Source organism: Grosmannia clavigera (assembly GCF_000143105.1).
Source record: "Grosmannia clavigera kw1407 unplaced genomic scaffold GCSC_97, whole genome shotgun sequence".
Lineage (NCBI taxonomy): Eukaryota > Fungi > Ascomycota > Sordariomycetes > Ophiostomatales > Ophiostomataceae > Leptographium > Leptographium clavigerum.
Window position 1 is genome coordinate 1,393,061 of NW_014040560.1, and position 16,184 is coordinate 1,409,244.

Sequence of the window (16,184 nt, forward strand, 5' to 3'; positions counted from 1 at the left end):
ACATTTTATCGCTGGGCGTCTCTTAACCGAATTCGCCTTAAAACGGCTGCGCCTCAAAGCGATTTTCCCCAGCTTCAGCGGTCGCTTCATCCAAATCCCAGTCTTGCCTGTTGTATTTCGGGCAGATAAAAGGCCTTCATCTCATGCAGCAGGGCTGCTATTCAATGTTTCCTCTTTTAACTATTTCCATCTCATCTCGGCACCCTCCACTCCCTTATCACAAAAGCGGCTTCTGTTATCATGCCGCTCTCATTCTTCATGCCGTCATCTGCTTCAACAAACCTGACGATAGTCATCTCCTATAAAACGTAGATTTCAGAAGACGTACAAAGCCTTATAGTGGAAGGGCAAGTCCGTAGGTCATAAAAAGCTATGTATACCGATGTCTAAGATCACGGCGTTGCCACGCTGGTAGGTGCTTCTAGTATTAATCTTGTCGCGAATTGCTAGGAGATATCTGTGAGTTGCAAGCCAGATGATTGCCTCGTTGCGTGTTAGGACGGCGTCTGTGTCATCGAACGATCCTAAGGTGAAAGGAAACCAAGGCTTTGAGGCAACGAGAGAGGCACTAGAGCCTGCCCGCCTTCACACTTGACTGCAGCTCATGGAAAAGGACCCTGTTAGAGTAATTTATACAGAAAGAGAGATGGAAATGGGTGAGAGAGACGGCAAAGCATGGGCTTTGGGATTAGAAAAATTGTCTCAAGGGGTCCTTCCAGGATGGGCTAGCGTCCAGATTCTACTGAAAACATTACAGCACAAATTCACGACAAAAACAGTGATAAGATCGCAGAACTTCCATCAACAGACATATCGCAGACTTGGATGTCCCCCTTTTCGTCCCTTGTTTTTTTTTTATCTTATTGATTGTGATTACATAAGCTGTATTAGTTCTCCGTATATGATCGCGACAATGCGTGTCTTCCCGCTTCACCTCCCTTCACTTCTACTCCTAGGGCATCAGCGCCGAACATGGCCTCCAAAAAGGTCCGCACTGCCGCATCGCCGCAACTTCCCTCGCGCAGGCTGTCTGTGTTTCCCTGGACGCGCAGACTTGCTAGCGTTCGGGCCCGCGACAGGGCTACGTACACCTGCCCGTCGGCAAAGACGCGGCTGAGATCGACGACCACGCGATCCAACGAGAGGCCCTGGCTCTTGTGGATGGTGACGGCCCAAGCTGGCGCCAGCGGCACCTGCGTGCGCGACAGATAGCTCCTCAGGGACGGCTCGCCATCAAGGGCACCGTCAGAGTCGAGATCGCCGCCGTCGTCGAGCTCCGACAGGGAGCAGTGCGGAGGAATGACACGCTCCAAACCGTCGTGAAAAAAACGCACGATGGGCCAGCCGCGACGTTGCTGCAGTAGTCCACCGACAAAGCCCGTTGCTGATTCTTGTCCGCTGCAGCTGGAGTAGCGCTCGACCTCGTTCTTGCAAAAGTCCATCGCGTTCTCCCTCATCCGCCGTACGCGCTCGTCTTCTCGGCGGTCAAGGTGGCCTTTGTCCCGAAGAGAGAATATGTCGTATGGAGTGAAGCTGCCACCACGCCTCTTTTCCAAGACGTCTTTTGGCGGCAGGTCTTGTCTCTCCAAAGTGTCGGCGTCTTCCTTTTTATCCATGTACTCCTGGTCGTCCGTGGCGCCCGTTTTGTATCGGTTATACGAGTCGTCTTTCCAGGGTTCCTGCTTTACAGAAGTTTCCGCACCCTTGTGGTCACTATCTTTAGCCAGAACAGTATCTTTGTCCTCTTGCTTCACAGCATTTTCATCTGCACGCGGCTTCTGCACCGGCTTCCCCGTCTCGTCCAGGTCGGAAAACCCGCACACGATACCCTGGCTACCATTGCAGAGGCCAGTCTGGAGACTGATATTGGCCAGCAACATCACCAACATGCCCACTTTCAACTCCAGCACCTCCTCGTAGCGATGGTCTTTCAGGGACCCGAGAGGACCGCGAATTGGCGATGCCACAAAGACGCCTTCCTCGCTTTCCCGGGGCACATCGGCCATCCACAAGATATTCGGTGGCACAAACGGCATATAGCGACGGCCTTTGGCCCGCATATTCGGATCGTTTTTACGGCCTCGCCACACAAACGTGTCACGACACCAGTAGACACGCAATGGCCCGGGAAGCTTAGAAAACTCGCGGTAGTTGACATCTTCAGCCTCCCGGTTGGTAGGGAAGAGACGGGTGCAAGTGGCGCTTGGGGGAATCCAGTCGTTGTTCATTGTCGTCGTTGATCGCGGTGGCATCGGGGCGCCATCGTGCGTCAGCAGGCGTACCTCGGCATCCGTCAGCGGCAGCCCGAGACGGCATTTCTGCAGCAGACACAGAAAGGCCGGCTCGTTCTGGCGATGGACTGTTCGCAACAAGACGGGCACAAAGTGGCAGCGGCGCCAGGCACAGCTGTTGAATGCCCACTTCTCCTCGTCCACGTAGGCGGCGTGGTCTTGGCGACAGCGGTAGGTCCTGGCGGTGTCCTGGTGCATTCGCATCGGCCGACCGATGCCAGTGACAGACCGCGAGTTCAGCGGCGCTTGAACGTCCATCTTGCCACCGCAGGTCATGCAGTTCTGCAACGGTCGCGGTGGCGGAAGCTGGCAGAAGTCGCCGGTGACGACGATCTGCAGGCCACCAAAGACATATGGAGAACGGCGGGCCTCTTGCAGGATGGCACTGAGTCGCTCGAGATGGAGGTTCTCGATCATGCTGATCTCGTCGATGATGAGGACGTCCGTCCTGCTCAGTCGCTGCCAGACGGCCTTGCGGTGGCAGGCAGCCAGGAGCTTGGCCAGCGGCCGGGCGTGGTCGTCGGGTGTCAAGCCGGCGTACGTCCAGGTGGTCGTGCCATGGACGTTGAGCGCGGCGCGGCCCGTTGGCGCCAGAATGTGCACCGTCTTGTGCATGTGGTGCAACCTTTTTTCTAGAGCACACAGAACGGTGGATTTGCCGCAGCCAGCGGGCCCTGTGTAGAAGACGTTGCGGCCGGCGGCAACGAGATCGACGACATGTTGCTGCTCGCGAGTCAGAATCGGTTCGCCGGAAGTGGTGGTGGTTGCAGCCATGTCTATGGTTGTGTTTGGGGCCGTCAAAATAATGGTTGCAGCTGTATTTGACGCGACCCGTGGGGTGTTTGGAAGGGTGGGTTCGCTGTGTTGGGTATCTGACTCCGTATCTTCGTCGAGAAAAGAGACGAAACTCTCGATCTCATCTTTTGTCGGTCCAGTGGTAGTCGGGAAGAGGACATCTTCTACCGAGACATCTTCGATAGGTGAAGCGTCTAGCGTGTCTCGCTGCATTGAGGCGAAGAGCTCGATCTCTTCACGTGTTGGCCTTCTGTATTCATGCAGAGACGGCTTCGTCTCTCTGGTCTCTTCTGAATTCGAAACTTCGACAGGCTCCTCGAGAACCAATGCAATGCAGTCATCGTCACCCGAATCGCATAGCGACCACTGGACAGAAGAGTCCTGTGTCCGATATGACAATAATCTCTGGAGTTGCAATGGCGGCTTCTGACCGTCTGTTCGGCAGTGACACATGGCTGCTCCAGACAGGGGCAATAGGAGCAAGATCGTCTCTGCCCCCGTTGGTGATATCCAGACATCTGCCTACACTCGTAGGCGTCGGCCTGGCTGTGAGCCCTGTGTCTCTGGCACTGGAACGTCTTGCTGCAGCTCGAGAAAAGAGCTTTTGCCGCAGCCAGGCCGTCGCTGACGACAGACAATGGGGGTAAGTTTTCCATCGGCCAGCCGAGGCCCCCGTTATCGTCACCGCTGCCATCGGCGTCAGTCTCTCCCCGCTTCCCAACTTCCACAGGCGAACCACAGGACGACTCCTCTGGCTTTTCTTTCTGCGAGATTCCCAGTCCGCGCGCTGCGGTACCGGCGGAATTGCGTCGCATGGCCCCGGGAAGAATGGGAAGATATTCTGCGTCGAGCAAACAGGTTGTCGAATATGATGTTTGGAGGCCTGTGCGCGGTCGTGGAAACGTACGGAGTACGAAGTACGGAGTATTGTACGGTGTGGCGCAGAAAAACTGGGCCCACCTTGTAGTCCGCTTTTATGCAACGGCATAACTGTAGTAACCTGTACGGTTACGGAGTACGAGTATGTCAGTTCTCCGTATACTGTGTGGCGCAGGATGACTGGTCCCACCTGTTTAGCGCATAATTCTGTGCAGGTCGGCATACTCCCGTGTCTTGGATGCATCTTCCATGAGAACGTTGTAGATATCGCATGCTTACAAATAAGGATCCTCTTGGCGCTGATACCTCGAGAGCCCAAACCAAGCCGCACAGGCTGTAGATCCTACGGCGGCTCTATAACAATAACCCATTTTCATGCAATGACACTGGCGAATGCGAGCACAATCACGTCTCACAGCTGCTACAGTATAGCAGTGGCACAGAGGCGCAACTGGTGGGCCTGTACTCTGTACGGCAACCAGTTCTTCAGTATTGTAGCAGGCAACCCTGAAGGCCATATAATCCCAGATAGACCCGATCGCAAACCCAAATGCAAGTAGCAAAGCTTGTATGGCTAGATGAATTAGTTACGCAGCGAACCTTACTGTCGGTAGACCTCTCATAAAATTCCTTCGAGGGTACAATCGATGTCGCGATCCACATAGGCTAGCGACCCGAAAGGAAGACAAATCGTCGATCTTACAGGGACTCAAATTTTAGAGCCCCCCGCGTTTTACAAAGATAAGATAGCAGACGGGAGAAGCTGCATGGACGTTTGAATTGGTTATGCGCTGGGCAGACAAGATTTCTAAATCGTGATTGTCAATATTCTAGTTTCGCTTCTGTAATGTTTTTTGCCATAATAGGAAAGCAGAAGACATTGGCTAGAGCGAATACGAAACTGACATTGTAAGCTGTGAAACCAGTTGTATACTTCAAAAGGTAGTACCCCGTATAACAACAGATCCTTAATTTTCGAGCTGCCGCTTTCAAACTATGATTGTTGAGCAGATATATTAACGCTGAGTCCGTAAATTTGCGTATGATATGCCTACAAAATTACGTTTCTGCTAAACTACCGAAAAGGGGCGAGATTGTGTGGACAATACACAAGGCTTAGAAGCAGATAGAATTGGAGGCTGAGCCACTGTTGGTACCCAATCTTAATAATTGCCGCAAAGGTTTCCGATTTTAGTTCCAAAATGACTTACATATCACCCTGATTACATGTACCAGCGGCACTCCGAGCACTTCGCCTATCTGCTCAATTCATGCCGTCAATTTAAACGCCGCTCGGCCACTCATGCCATGTAATCGTGCCCGGAGTTTCTTATCAAAAAAAGTTAGTACGTTCGGCTGACAATCGCAGTGACGGCCGGCGTTTCGGCGCCATGACCCAATCAAAGCGGGGCCGCTTCTGAATAGACGGAAGACACTGGAACGAGACCTTGCATCCGGAACACTATTACTCTGGAGGGAATCAGCTGATGGACTTGGCGGACACGGCGATCAGCACCACTTCATAGGGATACAAGAGGTTCAGACGGACAAGAGAGCGTTTTTGCGTCTTTGAACGACGTGGGTTGAACGATTAGGCAACGCTTCAGTAGAAACATCATTGGGTACCCTCTGTGAGCACACACAGCACACCCATGGCTCTGCTTAGCGAGCTGGTGGCGTCTTTGGCCGGCTTCGATGGCATGCCGAGCCATACAGTGGCAGCGGCGCTGTTTGGCGCAGCCCTGTCGCTCCTAGTCGGTTATATCTGGAAGTCTTTGCAGACGCGCGCCACAGCTATCAAAGTCCCAGGCGAGGCGACCATAACAAGGCCACCTGGGGAGAAGTCAGCGCTCGGCTTCGACGCTATGGGCGAGATCGAGCCGCTGGTCAACCTCGACTGGAAGGCCGAGCGGCCGGAGCGAATTTACAAGTTTGCCGACAAGTACAACCTGACAATGGGTGGGTGCTTCCGCAAGTGAGACTCAATCCGCTGAAGTCATGCTTATGCTGTCACTTTGTTAGGCCTCCGCAAGACCACCATCAACACCATCACGCGCATCGACCAGCAGTACGTGGAGAGAATCGCGGAGCGCAAGCGGATCCTAGAGCAGTACCCGGGGGCACTGGGATGCCAGCTGTCGGCTGAGGCCATGGTGCGGGAGCTGTACTCGTTTCTGCTGACACACTACCTGCCGAGGCGGTATCCGACAGTGTTTGTGCTAGATGCGGACGCGGGCGAGCTGCACAACCGGATCCTGGACGAGCGACTGCCGACAGTGCCACCGACGGACATTCTGGCGGCTCTGCGGACGATTGCGCTCGTGGTGGACGAGGATTTCTTGATGCTGCTGCCGAGTAGCGACGGCGACGGGTACTCGCTGCAGGCGTTCGTGTGGCTCTATCCGGTCGGCTTCGACCCGGTCGACAAACTGGGGATCAAGCTGCGGGATGCTCACGGGCCGGTGCCGGGCTACAAGCAGCACATGCAGCTGTCGATGGACCGGTATTTTGAGCGACTGACGCCTGGCCGCGTGGTCGACCGGGTCAACTGGGCCGTGGCCACCAACTCGAGCCTCTGCGAGCGCGGCGAGTACCATCTCTACTCGGACGACCAGGTCAGCGTGCTGAGCGCTGCCGACATCGACCTCGACGACACCTGGGTGCGCTGCGAGCTACAGACGCTCTTCGGGCTGTCCACATCTGGCGGTCGCATCCTCAGCGTCCATCTGTACCTCTACCCGATCCGCGAGATCAAGCAGGTCGGCCTGGCTGAAGCTATGATCCGCGCCACCGATGGCTACGGCTTGGGCAACGCGCCCGCCTTTGCACGCTACAAGCGCACGCCCGTCTGGGGCGACGTGGTCAAGGCATACCTGCGCAGCGACGAGGACCTGGACGCTGACCAGCTGCTGTTGAAGCGCGCATGTGAGGCCGGGGCCCAGAAGACCGAGGAGACCGAGGCTCATACAAGATAGGGGGACGGGGTGGAGAACAGGCAGCAGGCCACAAGTCGGTGTAAAGCTTCTGGGGTTCGAGAATACTGCCAAGAGACAGCGCATCGGAGCATCTTTGAAAACGGAGCAGAGAAGGCTATGGAGCAGACAAGGCACGAACACATGTTGCCATTGCTCTATCTCGTATTAGGCAACGGTGGGTAAATGAAAAAGAAAATACGGTTTACACCTTACCTACTCCGTACTGTTCGTACACTTTGTGTCTTCTACTACAAAATACATTTGTTAAATTATTGGTCTAAGTGCGCACGTCTGTAGTGTTGCGGGAAGGTACTTCCGAGCTACGTGGACATGCTTGAAAACCCTTACAGAATAGGTGGGTCTAGGTACCTCTACACAGATGGTCCCAAAACTCCACATATTTCCATCCGATATCTACAAAGTACGACATGTGAGATATTTTTCTTCCGGGTTTAAGCCGGCTAGGGAGCCGCATGAACAAAACTGATGCCGCCAAGACGCTATCCGGCGAGTACCCCTATTCGGCTCGCTTCCATTTTGACCTCGTTCCTGGATCTTGGTTCTCATGGCTGCGAGAAAGCGGTCGTCACGTGCGATCTACTTCTCTCATTGCTTCCGCCTCGCCAGAACCAAAGGTTCGAGCAGGACAACTGCACGTGTATTATCCTGCTCGGACGTAAAACCCGCATCAATCATCCGTACCGCATTGCGACATCCTATAATGGAATTCTCCGTACTCCGTATCCGCGGCTTTAAGTCATTTGCAAGGACAGGGGTCCGCCGATTTCCTCCAACCACAAGCAGCACGACTGACTAACAAGTTCCGTTGCTAGCAAAATCCAAATAGGAGTAAGTCTCGTGAGTCGATCCGTGCCCAAGCCAAGCCGATGCTACATGCCTAAACAATGAAACTTGTTACGCGAAGGACTGGATACTCCACAAACTGGCGTAGGAGCTACAGTGCAACTTGCAGGGCATCTCAGGATTAGCATGAAAAAGCTAGACCGCCAAGAGGAGGTGTACGACGACTATGTCTGGACCATGTCCAGACCAGAATTGCTTCTCGTCGCACGAGACGGACTACGAATAAGCATATAATGCCGCGATACCACGGCTGTTTCAACGGCTTTTTCTCTTGCTCCTCACCTCTCTTTCCCGCATCTGCCTGTCTTTGAAAAGGTTCACCATGAAGTCGACGACGTTCCTTAGTACGGCTGTTGCCGTCTTCGCCAAATTGGCTTCCGCTGCTGGCGTCACCGGTGCGGCCGAAGGCTTCGCCAAAGGTGTCACGGGCGGTGGAACGGCTACCCCTGTCTACCCGACGACCAACGCTGAGCTGGTGTCGTACCTTGGCGACAGCTCTGCGCGTGTCATCATCCTCACCAAGACGTTTGATTTCACTGGCACTGAGGGCACGACCACTGCCACCGGGTGTGCTCCTTGGGGCACTGCTTCTGCTTGCCAAGTAGCCATCAACCAGAACAGCTGGTGCGACAACTACGAGTCGAGTGCACCCAAGGTGTCCGTTACCTATGACAATGCAGCCATTATTGGCATCACTGTGAAGTCCAACAAGTCCATCGTTGGCCAGGGTAGCGCGGGTGCTATCAAGGGCAAGGGCCTGAGACTGGCCAATGGAGTTAGCAATATCATCATCCAGAACATCCATATCACCGGCCTGAACCCGCAGTATGTATGGGGTGGTGATGCCATTACGCTGGCTGGCACTGGTAAGTAAAGCTACGGCGGCCCGGGATTGTGCAGTCTCTTGCTAACACGGTGTCAAGACATGGTTTGGATCGACCACGTCAAGACCTCTCTCATTGGACGGCAGCATATCGTCCTCGGCAACACCGCTTCGGGGCGTGTCACCATCTCGAACAACGAGATCGACGGAAGCTCCTCGTGGTCGGCCTCTTGCGATGGCCACCACTACTGGGCTCTGTACTTTACCGGCTCCAGCGATCTTGTCACCTTTAAGGGCAACTACATCCACCACACTTCGGGCCGCTCGCCCAAGGTCGCCGGCAACACCCTGCTGCATGCCGTCAACAACTACTGGTACGCCAACTCGAAGCATGCCTTTGAGGTTGACAGCGGTGCCCAGATCGTTGTTGAGGGCAGTGTGTTCCAGAACGTTGCCAACGTGGTCGATACTTCCTCGACCATTGAAGGCAAGATTTTCACCAGCCCGGACACCAACTCGAATGCGGCTTGCTCAACCAACTTGGGCCATACTTGCCAGCTTAATTCTTACGGCAGCACCACTACCTACTCTGGTACAGATACGACCTTCTTCTCCGAATTCTCGGGCAAGAACATTGCCAGCGCTAGCGCTGCCAGTACTGTGGTGAGCAGCGTGACTGCCAATGCCGGTATTGGCAAGCTTTAAGCGAGAAATGGGACGCTTCGACTTGATGTTGCAAGCCATTTATTATTCTCTGTTGATACTTGGAGACACTGTACATAGAATTTGGGCTTTTTGTAGGCCAACCCTTATAGAGATGGCTAGGCTTTCGTGTCTGGAGGTCGCGGTATATACATAACGGTGTTCCTTCAGCCAATCAAATTAAAGTTACCGCTACAACATCGAGTCGTAAAGTCTTGGAAGCGGCGGGCCCCTAAAACCTGGCTACCCCTCTCTTTGGTAGAGAAAACATTATTTTGATGGAAGCTACAAAGAAAAGATAAAATAAGGACACAATAACGGACCTACAAAGCGTCCTTCCAGGTGTGAAGGCTTCCAGAGGCACGAGCATAATCGTGCCAATTATATACAGAAGATGATATAACTTGCTCGATGCCGAAATTGAAGAAGACAGATCTTTCTAAACAGGGCGCTTAGAAAGGAAGAAGTACCAAATTTAACGCTGAAACATATCAGAATTCCTGCTAGGGTGTCTAGCTGTAGACAGTCACGAAGGGTTGCAGCGGTTTCAACACAAAAATATACTTTTACACTGCCTCCATGTTTCTTTCTTCTTGCTTCTTTGTCGTACTCAAACTATTGACTGCGAAGAGTGATGCTCGGAACCTGTATATACATAGAGGCTTCTGTGTCTTTTCTCCTCAAAAATCTATCCTCGACAAGAGGTACGTCCAGGGTGGCTTTGAGATACAAGGAAGACAATGGAGAGGTTTTCGTTAGAACTATCAAACTTCAGTTTAGGAGAAGAATGTGGGGATAGAAAAAAATGGGAGTCAGGAAGGAGCACCAGATTCAGCATTTGGTCAGACGCAAGCCGACACAATAGCTATGCCCAGAAAGTGACCATGTACTACCGCATAAGGACGCTGTGACAATTCACGACCAGGCGCCCACTTACAAAATCAGAGCTCTAGTGGTCTTAGAACCAACAGCTGCAACAACAGTGTGGCTGCTGATCAGCCTCATTTTTGCGGCGACGAGCGGTACCACAAGAACGCCTTTGGCATGGAAGATAGAAGCTGGATAGAAGACACTGGAGTTTCCTATGTGCTTATGGTCAGAAACAGAAACGAAACTTGGATTGACGACCACGGGCGCAATAGCGTGGCGAAAACCGAGGCTCAGTAATAAAGTCAGCAATGAGCAATGATAAGAATAACGATCGTCCCGAATGAGTCAATTGCCGTGATCGCTGCTTCCTATTGTAACACAGTACCTTAGTTTGAAAGTAGACTATTATTTAGGCACGATTCCCAAATCCAAAACTTCGCCCTTCTTTTTTAGAAACCCACACCACCGAGCCATCACACGCTTTTACTATCTCATCAACGAATCCAGCCTCTGCAACATATGCAACATGTCAAGCATTCCGGATATCCTACCCCATCTGCTGCCGCCGAGCAGCGAAGAAGCCAAAGATTATTACTACAGCCTCCCGTCTAGACCCCGACTACTCGGGCAAACATTGGCTGGTGCCAATATCTGGGAGACCCATGTTGAACAAATGCGCAGATTTGAGGAAGAGTTCGGAGATATTGGCTTCTATTCTCCACTGCACAAGATACTGGGTGCCATCAGCCACATCCAATCCTGCAATCCTGGGATGCTGTGCGACCGGATCTGCTAGGGGCCATCTGCCGCCTGCCCTGGACATCGGTCGACGTCTGCCGGATGGGTGATCTAGGCTGCTTGAAGTCCACGACGTGGCAGCAGAGACCAGTCGTTGTGTGGGTCGGCGTCTCTGGAGGGGATATTCCGTGGGAAGACATGGCCCGCGGTCTACGTGCCTGTCGGAAGGTGCTGGACGATGCCGGCCTTCGTGACGTCGAGGTCGAGATGCGCGAGTCGCGCGTAGTCTCTCTATCTGGACGTGATTCTCCCATGCTGATAGACACGCCAGCACCGGGAACGTTCAATATGCGCATCGATATGCATGTACAGCCATTAACAACGGCCATTGGGCAACCCATTTTTCCATTTTCCGATCCAACTCGAGGTGGTGCTTTGGGCGTCTATGTCCAACCAAAACGCTCAGCAGGGCAAGATGCACCACTCTAAGCTTTGACCTGCCGGCATGCCGTCCTCCCTAGTGAGCGAAGCGAAGACAATATTTACCATCGTGGTCGAGGTTGAGCAAATCGCTCTGCCGTAGGAATCGCCCAAAAAGAGGTCATAGACGCCGCCGTTGCCAATCTCTCGGAGAGCAGAGAAACTTACGCAAATCGTAGAGAAGACAACGTGGCAAAGATTAACATTCTTTTATGGCAGGTGCGGGCTCTGGAGCCTATGGACGCCCGCCGGATTGGTTGTGTTCACTTCTCACCACCTATCAGAGTAAATATATCCACTCACGACTGGAAACGCGACTGGTGTCTCCTCGAACTCAACCGGAGCACGTTTACCGAGGGAGAGTCCCCTACAAATGTGCTCGACTTACGTACTAAAAGGAGCAAAAACGTTCTCGAAATTATTCTTTCCGAATTTGAGGAAACGGAACGCACAAATTCCTTACTAGAGACGCAACTATTGAGTTTGTCAGGTAGCGTCATCCCTATGGCCGAGATCGACCACCCAAAAATGCTCAATAGCACGTGGGATTGTAAACTTAACGAGTGTCTCTTTTTGGCCAAGCGCAGTTCGACAACGGCAATCGTCTGGGCGGCACCGTCAGAAACCAAGTCGACGGTGCGCAGTTTACTTCCGGGCGGACAATATGTTATCACACAAGAGTGGGCCGTCCATTGTGCCTGCAGCGATTCGTTGTTTTCTACTCGGGGTGATTCGGGTGCGGCTATCGTGGACATTGATGGCCGATTGGGCGGGTTTATCTGCATGGGTGCAGGGTCCCCAAAGACAAGTGAGACTCTGTTGCAAAGCAAAATGTTTATTACGGATGATCTGATGGATATCAAATATGTGACGCCGGCCGCATTGGTGATGGAGGATATTGAGAAGGAGCTAGGACAGTCTGTCAAGATTCTCTGATTAGGCACGCGTCCTCTGATGAGGTTCAAGGCTGTACTTCTATATTCAAGGTAATGCGCTAAGAATCAAACATGATAATAGGGTCAAAGTATTAGAAGGCTAGCGCTTCTACAACATGTCACGCTGAGCCCTGTAGACCTCTGCCCGCAGTGTGAAGAGTCGGATGAAGGTTGCGACCACTGACATGACGACGGAGATTCCAGAGACAATAAAAGCGACGACAATCATAATATCCGAATTACCCAAACCAATATTCGTAACGTAATTCTCACCAACGGCTTGTGATTTAAATATACAAAGCATCATGTTATAGACAACAAAGATGCAGGAACGGACCTTCACCACCAAGCCATGGGCCATAAAGGCTGCAAGAAAGTCGGCATCGTCTCCGCTCTACCAAGTTAGGTATACATTATCAGTCAAATATTCCCACAAAGAGGATCAAGAGCTTACCGTCTCTGCGTCCTGCTTATCGCACAGCTCGTTGTAACCGCATTTCGGCTTCGTCTCTTTACGTGCCACTAGTACTGCATTACTACTCCCAGCAGCGAATCCTACCAACGAACCAGGTACTGGGCAGCCACCATCTCCTTGCTGTATTTCCTGGCCTCCTTTTATTCCGAATTCTAACTTCTGTTAGCTCAGATGGCCCAAACGATGGCAATAGTTATAATGGCTAGCTTCCTACTAGAGTAGCTCTCCGCCGCGGCCAGGAACGGGAGAAGCATGAAAACCAGGGGAAGCAACTGGCCAAAACTTAGCTCAAAGCTGACGGCCGCAGCTATGGCAGAGCTGCCATGGCTCGTTAAGTAGAAAACCACGTGTTCTATACCAAAATTGAAGTAGAAAACTAACCAGACGACTTCGAACATGAAGGATCGACTGAAACTAGCTGGGATGACCAGGAAACATATCCGAGCTAGACTATTTATGTTCAAGTTTGGGTCTGAAAATTAGATGCCAACTGCCGTCGGACCTCTGCGATCTGAGACGGAGACGTTTTTGGCCAGCCGATTGTCCTTTTCAGGAGGGCCACCTGCCAGGACCTTGAAAACTCTCTGTAATTATGGTCGTACAGGTTCCAAATTCTTCGCACATAGCCGCTGGCGAGAAGTCCTAGTAGGGTAGCAAAGCCGAGGACGAGACATGCCCTCTCTAGCAGCATGTCCGTATCTGAGAAGACTTGAAGAAAGGAATAGTCATCTAGGGCGCATCGGAGTGTTACGTCATCTTCTAGGGTCCAGATTTCAGCAAGCCCTTGGAGGAGGAGCCCAAGAACGCAGAGCATAAGTACGACCCTCATATGTTTTAAAAATTTGCGGTGTCGAAGATAGTCTTGGAGGACGGTCATGGTTGCTAGGTGAATGATGCAGGAAAATAATGCGAGGATGACGGCGTTGGCATACGCGTATCCTGACAGCTTCACGTCGAGATCTTGGACACCGTTACGGATGATGTTAATGGCGAGCACGAGGGCGAGGCCAGACACGAACTGCTGGTCGCTCATTGCGAGGATAAAAACCTGAAACCCGCGAGCTCGCTCCTCATTGCGGTGTTTGCGGCGGACAAACAAGCGGTAATCGAACGCGTTATAGCAGTTTCTTGGCAGTGCGTTCGTGAAGTAGGCCCAGTTAATCGAGAGCATCACGATCACGACAGAGGAGATGAAGGAGATGAGCACCTACAGCCGATTAATATAGACTGCTTGACAAGAGGGTCTTGATTCGCAACTGTCGAACTCTACTTGTCCCGAAGCCTGTAACATCTGGATCGCCCAATTCTGCCGGTTCACAGGAGTATGTTGAAGTGACCGACGCGCTCTACTATAGTTGAGGATTTTTCCAACATTAAACCTGTACTTTGATGAAAGAGAGCCATTTATGTCAAGCGCGTGTCATATGACATATCTCTGTATAAGTTACGGCTGGTGGCCCCAAGGGGGGGTGGAGTTGATCAGGCAACGTTCGCAAGCTTTATATGTTTGCATATCTGCGTGTTGAGCTCACAGCTAACGGTCTTATTACAATTTCAAGAATAGTTAGTTTCCCGTCCCACTCTGCGAACGAATTGATGTTTGCCGGAGGTCCCCATCGGTATTAAGAGCAAGTAACCAATGCTCATACTTTACACGGGAGTTGTGGATTTCAACCTAGCAAAACACCTCTGAGAGCTGCCCCGTAAATTGTCGAACTGGCTAACGTGGGCTCGCATACAAAGGGGGTGGTTCAGAGTAACAGAAATATATGTGTACTATGTAGCACACCGCGGCCTACCTATGTAGTAAGAATTTATACGCGTCTAAATAGCATAGTAACCTAAGAAGGTAAAATAAACTCAAATCAGTTTTCTCCGGACGGGCAGAATAATACATACTGATATGTTCTTTCACCTCTTCTTGTTTGTCGACCTTTACATACTCCGGTCGTTGAAAGAGATAAGATTCTAGAGCTGCCTCCAGCGAGACTAGCGAGACGGTCGGCAGACTGGGCGAGTTTGTGGTGTTGGGCCGGTGTGCGTATCGTCTAACCTCTAGTGGTGGCGGCACAGTTATCCTTGGCTGCAACCTCTTCTTATTTGTCCCGCCCAACGCCACGTCAGCTGTCGAAATGAGCCTAAACTACATTTACGATCATACTAAAGGCGCCCTGCGCCACACAGTACATGTATTCTTCCATCACACGGCACAATCGTGCCCCCTTGGTCCGTTCAACTCCTTTAAAGCGTGCTATACGAGAACTCTATGTAGGAAGAGTAGATAGAATCAAAAGTCGACGGGATGGTCAACCAGCAGGCGGCGGTGTTGGTGACCTTGGTGTCGTAGCTGGAAATATAGCTCTCCATCTTGGAGATTAGTTCTGCCAGCGCGATGGCGCAAGCCTCGCTGGTAGGTGACGCAAAGGCGGCGGAGCTTTGCGTTTCTTCAGAGTATGGCAGGGACGAAGAGGTGGCAGCTGCACAACCAACTAGGCCAGTGAAGAGAACAATGTTGGCATACATGGTGAGCGTGAGGTAGATGGCATGTTTGAAAAATACATAAACGACGATTGTGTTTTGAAAATATTATTTCGTTGCCGTAGCCCCCAAGGATCCAACTAATGTGACTGAATAGCACGTTGCTATTGGCTATCTTCGGCTGGCTTGACTTACACCCCACAAGCAGAGACACAGTGCATATAATATGCAGTACTCGTACGGAGTACTCCGGATATATATACATAAAAGAGGCTGCAAGGGTGAAACAATGTGATTTAAGGACAGAGACGAGAGACGGCATAAAAAGAAAAGAAATAATAAAGAAAGAAGAAGGAAGAAGGAAGGAAGAAAAAAAGAGGAAGAGGAAGAGGAAGAGAGCCAAGTGCCTATGTGTGTGGCATGCTCATACTTTACTCCGTACTCCGTATACTCCGTAAATCACAACTGTGCAGTACGGATTACTCTACGTCGTATTCCGTATCTACAAAACCAACGCTAGAACCTCCTCGGCCTTTTTGTCCATTTTACAAAACGCGTACGACGTAGCCTGTTGTCCGTCATTTGTGCAGGGCACTGTTGGGTACCCAAGGGTTTTCCTCTACTCCGTAGGTTCACAATAGTCGCTTCTTTTCGCTTTACTTTTGGCCTTGGAAGGACGTAACGCCATTGTGAATTTCTAACATAAAGATTAGTCTTTGCAAGGCCCTCTAAGAAGAATATATAAAGTGAATAGACCTCGTCAGTACCCTACAGGAGTATTACCAATAAGGAAGCCCTACTGGATATTTAAAGCAAACTTGTTTGCCTGTTTATCACGGTGGCACGCGCAATTACTCTGTATGTACTCCGTAGTTTTGA

The 16,184-nt window shown here is 51.6% G+C and overlaps 5 protein-coding genes across 5 annotated transcripts; 3 read left to right on the forward strand and 2 right to left on the reverse strand.

Moving 5' to 3' along the window:
- Positions 1–887: 887 nt before the first annotated feature.
- Positions 888–3,901, reverse strand: CMQ_4773 (ATP-dependent DNA helicase pif1; the record flags this gene model as incomplete). Its single annotated transcript, XM_014312929.1, has 2 exons — positions 888–3,520; positions 3,613–3,901. The coding sequence occupies 2 exons, from the start codon at positions 3,899–3,901 to the stop codon at positions 888–890; spliced, it is 2,922 nt and encodes a 973-aa protein (XP_014168404.1).
- Positions 3,902–5,617: 1,716 nt separating this feature from the next.
- CMQ_4849 (uncharacterized protein) lies at positions 5,618–6,940 on the forward strand (the record flags this gene model as incomplete). The annotated part of the gene is made up of 2 exons (XM_014313005.1): positions 5,618–5,924; positions 5,988–6,940. 2 exons carry the CDS (start codon positions 5,618–5,620, stop codon positions 6,938–6,940), a joined length of 1,260 nt encoding a protein of 419 aa, XP_014168480.1.
- A 1,186-nt stretch (positions 6,941–8,126) lies between these two features.
- On the forward strand, positions 8,127–9,332 carry CMQ_4573 (pectate lyase a; the record flags this gene model as incomplete). The annotated part of the gene is made up of 2 exons (XM_014312729.1): positions 8,127–8,670; positions 8,728–9,332. 2 exons carry the CDS (start codon positions 8,127–8,129, stop codon positions 9,330–9,332), a joined length of 1,149 nt encoding a protein of 382 aa, XP_014168204.1.
- A 2,613-nt stretch (positions 9,333–11,945) lies between these two features.
- On the forward strand, positions 11,946–12,353 carry CMQ_4639 (uncharacterized protein; the record flags this gene model as incomplete). Its single annotated transcript, XM_014312795.1, has 1 exon — positions 11,946–12,353. The coding sequence occupies one exon, from the start codon at positions 11,946–11,948 to the stop codon at positions 12,351–12,353; it is 408 nt and encodes a 135-aa protein (XP_014168270.1).
- Positions 12,354–15,068: 2,715 nt separating this feature from the next.
- CMQ_4677 (uncharacterized protein) lies at positions 15,069–15,350 on the reverse strand (the record flags this gene model as incomplete). The annotated part of the gene is made up of 1 exon (XM_014312833.1): positions 15,069–15,350. One exon carries the CDS (start codon positions 15,348–15,350, stop codon positions 15,069–15,071), a length of 282 nt encoding a protein of 93 aa, XP_014168308.1.
- Between the last annotated feature and the right edge of the window lie 834 nt (positions 15,351–16,184).